This window comes from Chiloscyllium plagiosum, unplaced genomic scaffold (assembly GCF_037043375.1).
Source record: "Chiloscyllium plagiosum isolate Xiang-an unplaced genomic scaffold, Cpla_swu_hap1 HiC_scaffold_2, whole genome shotgun sequence".
NCBI lineage: Eukaryota > Metazoa > Chordata > Chondrichthyes > Orectolobiformes > Hemiscylliidae > Chiloscyllium > Chiloscyllium plagiosum.
In genome coordinates, this window is record NW_028270140.1 from 28451412 (window position 1) to 28466715 (window position 15304).

Below are 15304 nucleotides of genomic sequence, written 5' to 3' on the forward strand. Positions count from 1 at the left end.
CTCCCACAGCTACCTAGATTACAACTCCTCCCACCCTGCCCCCTGTAAAAACGCCATCCCATATTCCCAATTCCTTCGCCTTTGCCGCATCTGCTCCCAGGAGGACCAATTCCAATACCGAACAACCCAGATGGCCTCCTTCTTCAAAGACCACAATTTCCCCTCCGACGTGGTTGATGATGCTCTCCACCGCATCTCCTCCACTTCCCACTCCTCTGCTTGCTACCAGGACAGAACACCACTGGTCCTCACCTACCACCCCACCAACCTCCAGATACATCGTATCATCCATCGTCATTTTCGCCACCTCTAAACAGACCCCACCACTAAGGATATATTTCCCTCCCCACCCCTATCAGCGTTCTGAACACTTTAACTCCCCCTCCCACTCCGCCAAGGACATGCATGTCCTTGGCCTCCTCCATCGCCAGACCATGGCAACACGACGCCTGGAGGATAAGCGCCTCATCTTCTGCCTAGGAACCCTCCAACCACAAGGGATGAATGCAGATTTCTCCAGTTTTCTCATTTCCCCTCCCCCCCATCCTTTCTCAGTCCCAACCCTCAGACTCAGCACCGCCTTCTTGAACTGCAATCTTCTTCCCGACCTCCCACCCCCAACCCCCTCTCCGGCCTATCACCCTCACCTTAACCTCCTTCTACCTATCGCATTCCCAATGCCCCTCCCCCTAGTCCCTCCTCCCTACCTTTTATCTTAGCCTGCTTGGCACACCTTCCTCATTCCTGAAGAAGAGCTTATGTCCGAAACGTCAATTCTCCTGCTCCTTGGATATTGCCTGACCTGCTGTGCTTTTCCAGCAACACATTTTTAAGCTCTGATCTCCAGCATCTGCAGTCCTTACTTTCTCCTAAATTTTTTGATTGGCAATGTAATTAATGGTTGTTGGGGACAAGCAGGAAAGAGAAGCTAATGCCACAAGATGACCAGTTGTGCATTTAATTAAATGTGGGAATCAATGCTGGGCCAACTGGTGTCTCCTGCTCAAATTTCTTATAAACACCTGAATAAACTCAAAGTTTAATAGTTTTAGTCATCACAACTCTGGACAGGTTTTTATTAAAACAGATTTGTAAAAGTCTAAGAGGTTTCAGATATTCAAGATCCCATGTAAGGTCACCTTGACCTCACAGCTTTGTCGCCTTTACATACAATGCTTTGAATAGAAAAATGAGTACATTTAACATTTATGTTATTTATAACTACAAGTGGGAGAGGAAAATGGTAGCTAAAAACTGGTGAAGGAATTGAGTGAGTTGATTGATTAAATGCTTATGTTGATGATTTATGGGTGATAGATTTAATTGTTCAGTTTTTCTGGTTATTAATTTCTCATGATACTGATTTTAATGAATTTATATATAGACAAAATTAAAATCATATAGATTTCCAATGGCATTGATAAAATATGAACTATGAAGTTTTGACTTCCTTCATCTGATTTTAGTACCAAAGACTCTTATATACTGAAATGTACAAAGATGAAAAAACTGATTTAAAAGTGGCCATAGTTAGCACCTGACCACAAGTTGAGCCAAGTTTCAAAATCATAAATAAACAAGAACCAGTCTGAACTGAAATTGATATTTTTCATCAAATGAGACTGAAACCAGTCTACCAATCTGTATCTTCTATATCTGTTTGACCTACACTTTTATGAGAGTCACAAATTGAAGATAAAATTTAAGCAATTAAATAAGAGAAGTTGCCTGTGATTTTCCAGCCTGGAAACAAGGATATCAGACATTGAAATAAACAAACCAGCTGTATTTCAGGGAGCTGCTTTTGGCAAGAGGAGATGGATGAGTGGCTTGTACAAACTGGAATAATCTCTCAATTTTTCAAAGATCAAAACATCCAGTGATAACACAAACTGGAGAAAACATTCAAACACTGAAAATGCAAGGATATCTGCAATTTTCACAGTTGCCACAATTCCAGGACATAAAGTGTAGCACTGGAAAAGCACAGCAGGTCAGGCAGCATCACAAAAGGATATTGATGGATTGCAGATTTGGGCAAAGAAATGGCAGATGGAGTTTAATTCAGGCAATTGCAAGAAGATGCCTCTTGGAAGGTCACGTTCAGGTGCGAATTAAACAATAAATGACAGAACCTTTATGAGCATTGATATAGAGGGATCTGAGCATACAGGTCCACACATCCCTGGAAGTGACAACACAAGTGGATAAGTGGTCAAGAAGGCATACAACATGCTTGCCTTCATCAGCCGGGGCATTGAAAATAAAAGTTGGCAAATTATGTTAAAGCTGTATAAAACTTTAGTTCGGCCACATTTTGAACATATGTGCAGTTCAGGAGGACGTGGATACTTTGGAGAGGGTGCAGAGAAGGTTTACCAAGACATTGCCTAGTCTTACTTAAGTTTTAGTTATGAGGACAAGTTTGATAAACTCAAACTGTTTTCACTGGAAAGACGGGGCGGAGGGGTGATCTGATAGAAATCTACAAAATTATGAGGGGCATAGATAGGGTGGATAGTCAGAGGCTTTTTCCCAGGTCAACTACAAATGGACACAGGTTCAAGGTGACAGGGGGAACATTTAGGCGAGCGGCACAGGGAAAATCTTTTACCCAGAGAGTGGTGGCTGCCTGGAAAACACTGCCAGTGGAGGTGGTACAAGCAGGCACATTAGCAACATTTAAGGCATATCTTGATAGACACAAACAGGTGGTGAGCTGAGAGACAGAAATTGCGTATGGGCAATAAATGGCAGGTCTAAATAAGTATTAGGAATCTTGGTGGTTGGAAGATTCTTTTCCTGTGTTGTATTTGATTGTATTGTATTGATTTCAAGATTTATAGTGTTTTATCTTACTTTATGTACTAGACAATGTTCCCTTCTTAAGTTGGTCCTTGCATTTGTGTTTGATGCCCCATCTTCATTATTTTTCCTCAGGGTTAGCAAATAATATCACTCTTCTTTTGATTCAAGAAAACTTTGTAAATGGCACCTTTTTCGTTTCTGGTGAACAAGTTAACCAAACTTAAATTGAAGCAAGGTATAGCTACATGCTAAAAAGAACATTAAGTCTTTATCGCAGCCAACTAGGGAGGTTTGAAAACAGGGATTTGATTCACCAAGTTTTAACAAATGTAATCTAAAACTGGTGTGCAACTTTTTTTTTTAAATAATTTCTAAAAGATAACAGCTGTACAATGTGTTGTACAAATTACTTCAGGAAAATGGCTTTACAACTTTTTAAATATAATTTTCTTCTAGAAACACAAGAATTTCATGTACCTTTTAACTGTGCATGTACTCTGTGAATAGAGTCTATTCTGTCTTCTGAAGTGCATTTTACAACACTGGCTTCCTTCTTGGCCACAGCTAGCTCGTACTCCAGGGTCTGTCGCAGTGCCTCTCCTTTCTCCAGCTGTGCTCGCAGTCTAGCAATATGGCTTTCAAATGTTGCACGCTGTAGAAATGAAATAATATTAACAAGGTAAGTGCACTTCAAATTTAAAGTGCAGTTTCTCCTGCAGCATTATATTTGATTATACTGAATCATAATATTTTCTTGGGAAATAGTTGGAAAACATTGCAACAGCATGGGCAAAAGACTTAGCCACATGCTTGCATGGCAGAAAGATATAACAATCAGTGGAATGCAAATGTTTGCTATTTTGGCAAAAGAAAACTATATTGGTTCCTACTTTATGTCTTATGTTTGACAAAGTAAGACCCGAAAGAACAGTACATTTAGTATTTTCTCCAACTTAATCTCCAGATCTACAGATCGAATACAGTAGCTATTATAAAAGTCAAGACAGAACATGAATCAAAAACAGGGAAATTTCAAATGGGTCAATTCATTATCCTCAATGAAGCTACATAATATTTTAGGTTGTCTATTGGTTATTTAAGACTACAAAATTAAAAGTAGAGATCTGATTATAACCCAAACACTAAACAACCAGGAACATCTTAAAACAGTACCACACAGGAACAGACCCTTTGGCCCACTAACTATGTACCAACTATGATCTCATTATAAAGCAATCCCATCTGCTTACACAAGGTCCACATCCCTCTATTCCTGTCTGTTCATATGGCTTTCTAAATGTCTCCTAAACATTGCTAGCATACCTGCTTCTACCACCTCTCTGGCAGTACATTCCAGGCACTTACTACTCTGTATAAAATACTTGCCTGATATCTGCTTTAAACTTTCCCCTCATCATAAGCCTGTGCCTCCTCATGATGCTTCCACCCTGGGGAAAAGACTCTCACTATTCACCCTATCCATGCTTCTCATAATTCTATATCATTCTATCAGGTTGCCTCTCAGCCTCTGGCAAACAATCCAAATTGGACCAACTTCTTAAAGCTAATGTACTCCAATCCAAGTAATGTCCTGGTAAACCTCTACCAAGTACAGGGATGAGAAATGCTCACAATACTCCAAATGTGGCCTGCGACATGACTTGCCAACATTTAACTCAATGCCCCAACAGAGGAAGGTAACATGCCATACATCATCTTTGCCATTTATCCATATATGTTACCATTTTCAGGGAGCTTGCATTCAAGATCCCTCTGTATGACAATGCTCCTGAGGGTCCTGCCATTTTACTGTATGCTTTCCTCTTGTATTTGGGAAATCAAATGCACCACCTTGCACTTGACAGATTAATCTCCATCTACACTTCTCCATCCAATTTTCCAAATAATCTGTACTCTGCTGTATCCCTTGACAATCTTCACTATCCACAATGCCAATCTGTGTCTGCAAACATATTAATCAAGTGACCTATGTATAAATCCAACCTATTTAAATACATTGCATACAGAGGTCTCAGCACTGATGCTTGCGATATCAACTTAATTCTGGAGACAATTTGCTTCTTCACAGGAGAAATATTACGTGCAATGAAATTTACCAATTAAACACTCAGATCCATCTCAATCCTACCTTCTGTAAACTTCAATCAGACTAAAATTTTCATAGTTGACATCCTGTACTGTACTAAGCCCTGTTCATTAATTCTCACTATTCCTTTACCTATGGATCCTTGAAATTTGTACAGCTAGTATGTCGCCCTTCGCTACTTCCTTCATTATTGCTCCACTTGCTTAGTGCATCTCAGCCACAGTCCACTTTCCTCCTCCATACCATACCTTTAATTGCCCTATAGGAGAAAAAAATTGTCTCAGCCTCAAATATGTTCAGCAATGGAGCATTCATAACCTGCTGGAATCGAGATGCCAAAGATTAACAATCCTCTGAATGAATAAATTTCTTCTCATCTCAAATGGATCCCTTATTCCTAAACTGTGACTCAATGTTCTAGATCCCCAAGCTAGGGCAAACAACCTCTCAAGTTTGGGCAGTGTCAAGCCCAAGTTAATTTTGAGACAATTTGTAGCTCAGGTCCTTCAAGCTCAGGGAGCTAACTTAGACTTATCAACTCCTAATCTTCTAAAGTCCAATGAGTATGGGCCCAGCTTTTTCAGCCTTTCATTGCAGAGCAACCCTTTCAACCTCCCCGGGGTCAATCTTGAACAATTTTGCTGTATTGTCTCCAGTGCATGTATGTTCCTTAAATACAGAAGTCAAATATTTGTGTGCAGTATCACAAGTATGGTCTCAAAGCCCTGTACAATTTTAGTTAAACTTTCCTTAGTCTTCTACTCTAATTCTCTTACAATAAAAGCCAACATCATCCTGCTTTAGTTCACTGCTCATTTATTTCCACTTTCCAAATATCTTGGGATTTAGTTTTTTCTGTATTAAATGAAACATACTGTATAAATACATTAATCAATACCATTAGACATCCTAAGATTGATCTTCAAACGCTGATCACCTAGAAAGGCCACCTATGCAGAAACCAATATAACTGCAAACATCAGCAAATAGAAATTTGTAGAAAGATAATTACAAAAATTACAATTTTGACCAATTCCCACCACTGCCTATACAGTGCAATAAAAAGGTGTTAATTTCATACAAACTAGACATTCTTAAAGATAGCTCTGCAAGCTTACCTCTTCATTAAATCTGCTGGTTAGTTCTACTTTCTCTTTCTCCAATCTGTTCAGCTTCCACCTGTGTTCAGTAGAACTACAATCACCATCCCCAGGCTGCAAATGTTTCATTTGATTCTGGAGCTGACTAATGGTGCTCTGCAATCTAAGTAAATATTTTAAAACAAAATACATTTGCATCTCTCATGGCCTTGTGGTACCTGAACATGCATCCGTCTGACAACTTTTGAAATTGGAACCAAAGGAAACATGGCTGCTAGTTTATCTACACTGATGTGGTAGAGTCAGCAAAGATAAATGAGCAGGTGGATCATGGTTGTGAGAGGCTAGTTTCTAAAAGGGCAGAACACAGTAGGATCTCATCTGTTTCTTTTCCACTGGAGATCTTCTACACCTACCTATAGGGCAGGGAGGCGTGTTTAATGTCAAATTAAGGAATACAGTTCGTGTTAGGGTTAGGGTCATCACTAATTAAATTTAAATTAACTTTTAAAAGTTACACGTTAACTCCTAGTCATGAATTAAGGAGATTTTTTTCAGGACATTTTTCTCTAGGTCATATTAAAAGCACTACTTAAAACACTGAATGTCCCAAATACCATCTGATTATTTATCTTTTATTTTCCCAAAGATGAATGATTAGTTGTCTGACCAGCAATACCTACTTGCATGAATCACTACAGATGACATTACCTCTCGATATCATTAGCTGTAGAGTTCTGCTTTTGAGGAGAAGACAGTTTGGGGATTAAATTCCTTGAATCGGTGTTGGCTCTCAATTGAATGATCTGGGAGCTGTTACCCGTCCCTTCAAGGGAACGTCGCACAGGGTCGTGCAAATCGGCTGCAGACATAACTTCCTTCCCCCTACATGTTTTAAAACCTTGAAGAAAACAGAAATAACAATGTTCGCAGCTTAAAATTTTCAGCGGCTACTAGGGAAATCAGTCGCGTGAGAAAAGAAGTCTTTGTTGCCACTCTGCCTAGATTACCCGCATTAAACAACATGTAGAAAAATGGGTCATAACTTCAAATAAAATTTCGATTACTAAATTTGTTCTAGTTAACGCGTAATGAAACTCAAACTGAAATAGAGGGACTATTCTTTCCGAGCTATGAATGGTCAAGTCTTATCTTCAGTCAATTGAATTGGGACAGGTTTAAAAAAAAGCGTTAAGATCACAGACTTACTTCTCACTTCTCGCCCCCCAAAGAACTCTCCCCGGTTTTGCGACCACTTCGTGCTGGAGAACACGGAAAAGGTCGTGTTTGTAACCAAGGACATCAGGATTTCACCGCGCTGAGTCGAGAAGGAAAGCAATATCAAGAAACATTAATGGAAACGCTAAGTACAAAACTGTTTTATGTTAACTGGCGGCGATGGTAGAGGGTAGCACCAGCGCGGTGCACGACTGTTGCGTTTCAGTCGAGCATTGTGAACAAACGCCGGCCGCACAACCCTGTCAGATACAGGACCGCAAGTTAAAATGCTCAAAATCCAGCAATAAGGTCAAACTGGCCACATTTGGAGGGGCACCAAAAACAAACAGTAAGAGAAAGGAGTCAGAGGACACCACTTGGGCGGGGGGCTCTACCATGCAGAGAGGGAGTGATCAGGGAAAGACGAAGTAGGGAACGTTACTATGCAAACCGTCGAGAGTGGGACAGGGGCATCACAAGGGGACATCCGTGCAGCAGTGAGGAATGGCAGCCTGAGGAGATCACATACACAGGAGTTTCAACTGATGGAGCACAAACGTTTGTAACAACTCCACGTTTAGGGCACGTTTCACCTGAATAACCTAACACCCCCATCCCACCTGTCTCTTCAAACAGGGCTGTGGGATGGAGAGTTAGCTGCCCAAGAAGTACACTAGAAGTAGGAGATGATAAAGGCACAGTGACGGACATTATGTTATTTGCCCAGAAAGATGAGTTCAAATTTTACCACAACAGCCTTAATTTTAAACTAAATATGGCTTCAATAAAAAGCTAGCATGAGCAAGATATTACCTAACAGCCATAAAGATGTATAAGCACAGAAACTGACCCCTCGGTCCAACTTGTCCATGCCGACCAGATATCCTAAACTAATCTATTCCCGTTTGCCAGCACTTGGCCCATATCCCTCTCAACCTTTCCTATTCATATACCTATCCAGATGCCTTTTAAATGTTTTAATTTTAATCAGCCTCCACCACTTCCTCTGCATAAAATCCGAAAGAACTGTGGATGCTGTAAATCGGAAACAAAAACAGAACATAGGAACATAAAAACTAGGAGAAGGAGTAGACCATCTGGCCCTATGAGCCTGCTCTGCCATTCAATAAGGTCATGGCTGATCTTTTCGTGGCCTCAGCTCCACTTACCTGTTCTCTCACCATAATCCTTAGTTCCTTCATTGTTCGAAAAGAAATCTATCTTTACTTCAGTAAATGTTTTTAAAGCGGTGTCAGCTACTTCACTGAGCAGGAATTCCATAGATTCTCAACCCTCTGGGTGAAGAAGTTCCTTCTCAATTCAGACCTAAATCTGCTCCCCCTAATTTTGAGGCCATGCCCTCTTGTCCTAGTTTCACCCTCCAGTGGAAACATTCTCTCCATGTCTATCTTATAGAAATATATAAAATTATGAAGGGAATAGATAAATTCCCCCCACTCCCCCGATTCCAAATGAATATAATCCCAGTCGACTCCGTCTTTCTCATAGGCCAACCATCTCAACTCTGGACTCAACCTAATGAACCTTCTCTGCACCCCCTCTAGGGCCAGTACATCCTCTCTCAAGTATGGCGATTAAAACTGCATGCAGTACTCAAGGTGTGACCTCACCAGCACCTTGTACAACTGCAACATAACCTTCCTGCTTTTAAACTCAATCCCTTTAGCAGTGAAGGACAAAATTCCATTTGTCTTCCTAATTACCTGTTGTGCGTGCAGACCAACCTTATGTGACTCATGCACAGGGACACCCAAATGCCTCTGCAAAGCAGCATGGTTTCTCTAAGATTAGATTACTTAGTGTGGAAACAGGCCCTTCGGCCCAACAAGTCCACACTGATCCACCAAAGCACAACCCACCCAGACCCATTCCCCTACACCTAACACTATGGGCAATTTAGCATGGCCAATTCACCTAACCCGCACATTTTGGACTGTGGGAGGAAACCCACGCAGACACGGGGAGAATGTGCAAACTCCCCACAGCCAGTCGCCTAAGACGGGAATTGAACCCGGGTCTCTGGCGCTGTGAGGCAGCAGTGCTAACCACTGTGCCACTATGCCGCCAATCATGCTGCAACTTTTTACCATTCAAGTAATAGTCCTTTTTAGCTGTTACCCTGACCAAAGTGGATGATTTCACATTTATTAACATTATATTCCATCTGCCTGACCTTTGCCCACTCACTTAAAGTACGTCCGTTCCTCTGCAAAGTTTCTTAGTCCTCTGCACACTTTGCTCTGCCACTCATCTTTGTTTCATCTGCAAACTTTGACACACTACACGTGGTCCCCAACGCCAAATCATCTATGTAAATTGTGAATAATTGTGATCCCAACACTGTCCCTGAGGCACACCACTCATTACTGATTGCCAACAAGAATAGCACTCATTTATCCCCACTCTTTGCTTCCTGTTAGTCAACCAATCCTCTATTCATGCTATTACATTATCCGTAACACAATCCATCTTTATGCAGCAACCTCTTGCGCACCACCATGTCGAAGGCCTTTTGGAAGTATAGGACCCTTACTGGGTTCCCATTGATCACCATGCTCGTAATGTCTTCATAGAATTCCAAAAGATTAGTTAAGCATGATCTGTCCTTCATGAACCCATGCTGCATCAATCCAACGGGACAATTTATATCTACATTCCTTGCTATTTCTTCCTTGATAATAGATTTAAGCATCTTCCCCAATTCAGAAGTTAAGCTAACCAGTCTATAATTCCCCTTTTGTCAACCACCCTATCTAAACAATGGCGTCACATTTGCTGTTTTCCAAACTGCTGGAACTGGCCCAGAGTTCAGCGAATTTTGGAAAATTACCACTTGCTATTTTTCACACCATCTCTTTTAGCACCTTGGGATGCATCCTGTCAGGGTCAGGAGACTTGTCTATCCTGAGATCTATTAGCCTGCCCAACACTACCTCTTCTGCGAGGATGATTGTTTCCAGGTCCTCACCTACCTTCATCTCTTAGCCATGTTATTAGTGTCCTCCACTGTGAAGATCAATACAAAATACCTTTCAATGCCTCGGCCATTTCATCATATCCCATGACTAAATGTCACTTCTCATCCTCTAAAGGACCAACATTTACTTTAGCCACTCCTTTTCATTTTAATATATTAAGAGAAACCTTTGTTATCTGTCTTTCTAATCTGTGCTAGTTTTTTTCCTCATGTTCTATCTTAGTTTTCTTTATAGCTCTTTTTGTGGCTTTCTGTTGACCTTTAAACCTTTCCCAATCTTCTCCTTTCCTGCTGATCTTGGCCACTTTGTATGCCTTCTCTTTCAATTTGATAGTCTCTTAGTTCCTTAGACACCCATGGCAGATTACTCCTTTTCTTACAGTCATTCCTTTTCATTGGAAAATACTTTTGCTGAGCACTTCGAAAAATTGCTTTGAAAGTACTCCATTGCTCGTTAATAAAGTCTTTGTTTTCAGTCTACTTGAGCCAACTCCTCTCTCATCCTATTATGGTCTCCCTTATTTAAGCAAAGGACCCTGGTATTGAATTTTATTTTCACACTCCATCTGTATTCTAAATTCAACCATATTGTGATTGCTCTTTCCAAGAGGATCCCTAATTATGAGGTCATTAATTATTCCTGTCTCCTTACACAGGACCAGTGCTAGGATAGCTTGCTCCTTCTTCAGTTCCATTGTTCAAGAAAACGATCGTGGATACACTCAACGACCTCCTCCTCAAAGCTTCTCTGACCAAGCTGGTTCAAACAATTGACATGTAGATTAATATCCCCCATGATAATTGCCACACCATTTTTACAGGCATTCGTTTTTTCTTTGCTTATTGTCCGCCCCAATGTGATATTATTATTTGATGGTCTATAGACTACGCCTATCAGTGACTTTTTCTTATTAGAATTTCTAATTTCCACCAAAATGGATTCAACCTTATTCTCCATAGAATCTATATCATCTCTCAGCACCACGCTGATGTTGTCCTTGAATATTAGAGATACATCACCTCCTTTAACTTCCTGTCTGTCCTTCTAAATAGTCTGATACTCCCGGGTATTTAACTCTCATGACCATCTGTAATCACGTCTCCGTAATGGCCACTAAATCATATTCATTAGCGATAATTTGTGCCTTTAACTCGTCAAACTTATAACAAATGCTACAGGCATTCAGGTAAAGTGCCTTTATGCTAGTTTTTATACCCTCATTATTTCCAACATCTCTAATAGAAATTGCTGGAAAAGCTCAGCAGGTTTGGCACCATTGGTGGAGAGAAATCAGAGTTAAAGTTTGGGTTCAGTTAGCTACCATCAGTTCTGAGGAAGGATCACCAGACCCAAAATGTTAACTCAGTTTTCTCTCCAAAAATGTTGCCAGACCTGCTGAGCTTTTCCTTTTCCATTAATTTCTGTTTTTGATTCACAAAATGTTACTTCACTCTGCAGAATCTATTTTTTGGGGGGCTATACAGTCCCATCATGACTGCTGTAGAGCTGCACCAACGCAACTTTCTAGAAAATGTTGAACCTGTATATTGGTGACTCTTGGATTGTATTGACAAAAACCTAATCTTGTTCATTTGTGTTACTTTGGGAGGCATAGCTATATCTTTACACAGTCAAGCCTGTACACGACTGCAAGGCCATTCCAATGCTGCTAACCCTTACATTTCCACACAAAAGACCACCAAGCTGGTCAATTATACCAAACTACTTTCGAAAAACAAAAAGGATACTACCTGATATCAACCTAGAAACCAGATTAGACAAAGTTGAATGATCGTGGTAGAAACCGAATTTCTATTTACATCTTGCTGAACTCACAGTTATTAACTGAAAGAATACTGTAATATTTCACATGTTAAACCAAAAGTCCCAAAATACAAGAGTTGAACAAAACATGTACCACTAAGTTCGCATTATCATGCATAAAAAAACTTTAAAGCCAAAAAGAAATTCAACAGAACACACCTCATTCCACCCAAGAGGTCTCCTGCATTTAGGCAAAATTAAGGTGGGCCATAACTCTCAAAAGTATGAAGTTTGGTAGGGTCCTTTCACTAATACTGTTAGTGTACTCTCCAACTCTACTTCATAAGATTACAGGAGTAGAATTAGGCCAATCAGCCCATAGAGTCTGCTCCACCATTCAGTCATGGCTGATAGGTTTCTCAACTCGATTCTCCTCCTCACTCTTAATCCCCTTACCAATCAAAAATCTCTGTCTTAAAGATATTCAATGACTTGGCCTTCCAAACCTTTTGCAGCAATGAGTTCCACAGATTCAGCATCTCATGACTGTGGACTCCCGAGCTGATACTTAGGCCTCACCTGAGTCTTGTTCAGGAGACTTCAAATCAGAAAATACTTCTGACAGCCCTTTTCAACTGACATACTTCTCCAGGTGGATTATTTCTCTGCTCATTTTAGAGCTGTACCATTCCAAGACTTTATTGACCTTTTTTCATGTGAAATCATACAGGTGACCCAAAACAAAAAAGGATTCCTGAAATCATGGAAATAGCATACAATACTAGGGTTAACCCAGCAGTAGATTTAAAGTAATTATCTCCAACTTGTGAATTTTCCCTTGGTTTTAGGAAAATCACAAATAATTTAAACCACTCATTGAGGCCTCTGTCTCCAGCATGAGGCCCAGTGAAGGCTCTCCCATTATTTTATTCTTTTCACATTTATAATGCTGACTTTATAAAACAAACAGGCCTCCAATTGATTTATAATTGCTTTGAGTCTGTTTACCAGTTTCTCAAAAGAAGATTTTCCATTCATTTTGCATTTAAAAGTGTCTGTTGTCAAGTTAGAAGTTACATGCTTAAAACATGTGAATCATAAAAAAAGAGATATTCAAAACAAAAGGGGCATCCAGCCCAGTCAATTCTACAAAGTCCTCCTGACTACTACCTGTGCCAAACACATGCCAAAATTGGAAGAGGTGGCTCACAGATTATACAAAGAAGACCTTGACATAGTCACAGTCTCACAAATATCTTTCAGAGATTTTATTACCCTACCCAAGTGTGTCCTGTAACACCAGCAAAACAGATCCCGTAGGAGGCAGCAGCTGACCTCACAAGTCCTCAAAATTGATCTCAATCCCATGAAATCAAAATGATATCAGACCAAAACTAGGTAAGGAAACCTCCTGTTGAATACCTCCTACTGACTTCATTCAGCTGATGAACTGACACACTTCCACATTGAACGTCACTTAAGAAAGATACCAAGAGTAACAAGGCCAGTCTACAGTCATTTGAAGTCACTCAAGAAAAATAACAGAGAACACAGAATTACAGCCAAGACTCTGAGTCCCAACAATATCTTGACTATAGTGCTGAAGACTGCATATCTAGCTCCTTAACTGGATAAGTTCTAACAACTTTCAAGAAGCACAATACCATTCAGAAAAAAAAACAGCCATTTGATCAGTACCCTAACCACCTTAAACAAACATTCACTCACTTCAGCACCAGTACATTGTGGCAGCAGTGTGCACCATATAAAAAATGCACTGCATCAGCTTACCAAACCTTCCACTTAGCACCTCCCAAACTAAACCCTTGCCACCAACAGCACAAGAATTAGAAGCAAGAGAAGGCTGTTTGGCCCATCAAACCTGCTGCCATTATATAATGGATTACTAAACTGTTTGTGACTTTAACCCCACTTTCCTGTCCGACCCTCAAAACACTTGACTTCCTTATCAAAGAGAAATCAATCTTGCATATATTCAATGACCCAGATTTAAAGTGAGGGAGGGGGGTGGGAGGCGGCTAACAATCACAGTACTTCGTGACAGCACTACAACTCCAAGTTTCCTTTTAACTCGCTGTTCCTTCAACCCATACGGGTCAAAATCTTGGAACTCCCTACCTGACAGCGCTGTAGGGAGCACCTACATCAATAAAACACAACCAATTTCTGAAAGGCTACGAAGGATTGACAATAGTTAATGGTCACACCAGTATCCCATGAATGTATAATAAAGTGGGTGTGAAGTTCACAGTGAGGGACAAAATACCAGACCAATGAAATAGCGAAGGCAGTCGGGGTGGGTGCACATACCGAGGAAACAATAGTTGTTTGGAGGCAGTTACATGGGGTGCATGAAATTCCAGGATGTTTGTTTTATGTGGGGAGTGTGAAATTTTAGGTTGTCCAGGAGCTTGGCGGGATGGAGGAAGGCAGAGTGTAGCAGGAGCTTAGTACCCAAGAGTTCGGGATTAATTTCCTGATGTTTGATGAACAGATGAGGAAGCAGAGTACAATAGGGGTTTGGTACCGATGGGTTTGAGGTGGAAAGTGAGTGCAGCAGTGGATTGGCACACGTGTTTAGGGTTAGTACCCCCGGGTTTGAAGTAGGGAGAAGCAGTGCAATAGAGGCGCAGTAGCTAGAGTTTTGGATTCAGGACTTTGTGATTTCAAGAATGGCGGAGGAAGCAGAGTGCAGGGGCTAGATACCGAGGAGATTGGGTTATGGGCCCGCGAGATCACAATCTATGCAGCATTAGGGGAGAGTCAGAACTGAACAGTAACTACAGTCCATCGTCGTCACCACCATCATCAGCAGCCCGGCCCATTATACAAATACAAATAAGCTATCCGGCCGATCCTAGGTTTCTACAAGCCTGCGGTGCGACAAACTCCCACCTTCTCTCTCGGACTGGTCGTGTATTTAAATATCCCGCGCGGCACCTCCGCCGCGAACCGGGCAAACAAGGCGCCTCGAGCGGGGCGCAACATCGGTTTAAAACTCAACTGACATCCTCCCTTCGCCACTTCCGCCCCGCAACTCCACCTCCACGATCTGTGGTGGGGGCGGGAAGGAGAGGAGCTCTCCATCCAATTGGTGAATTGCAGATGACGCAAGGGGCTGTCAACGTACACGCGGGCAAGACATCCATCCGATGAGGCGGGGGGAAGTGAGTGTTGCTTAGCAACAGTGCGGAAGCGGCGCGTGCGCACTGAGTGCTGCCGGCTGTCAGGGGCCCGTAGGGTTCGCGCGTTGCGAGGGCGCGGATGGCATTCACAGAGAGGAGGAG

General features: G+C 41.3%; 1 protein-coding gene across 8 annotated transcripts in view; it reads right to left on the reverse strand.

The window, feature by feature from the left end:
- ccdc171 (coiled-coil domain containing 171) overlaps window positions 1-15039 on the reverse strand; it is a 265898-nt gene extending 250859 nt beyond the window's left edge. For 7 of the 8 annotated variants that reach the window (XM_087995453.1, XM_043717546.2, XM_043717537.2 and 4 more), the window contains exons 1-4: window positions 14913-15039; window positions 6727-6916; window positions 6034-6178; window positions 3286-3460 (exon numbers count right to left, since the gene is read on the reverse strand). In XM_087995453.1, the coding sequence (XP_087851579.1) occupies window positions 3286-3460; window positions 6034-6178; window positions 6727-6887 (481 nt within the window). In that variant the 5' untranslated portion in view covers window positions 6888-6916; window positions 14913-15039. Of the gene's footprint in view, window positions 1-3285; window positions 3461-6033; window positions 6179-6726; window positions 6917-7224; window positions 7469-14912 lie in introns of those variants that run through there. The other variant, XM_087995457.1, reaches the window with a different exon arrangement.
- Window positions 15040-15304: the final 265 nt, after the last annotated feature.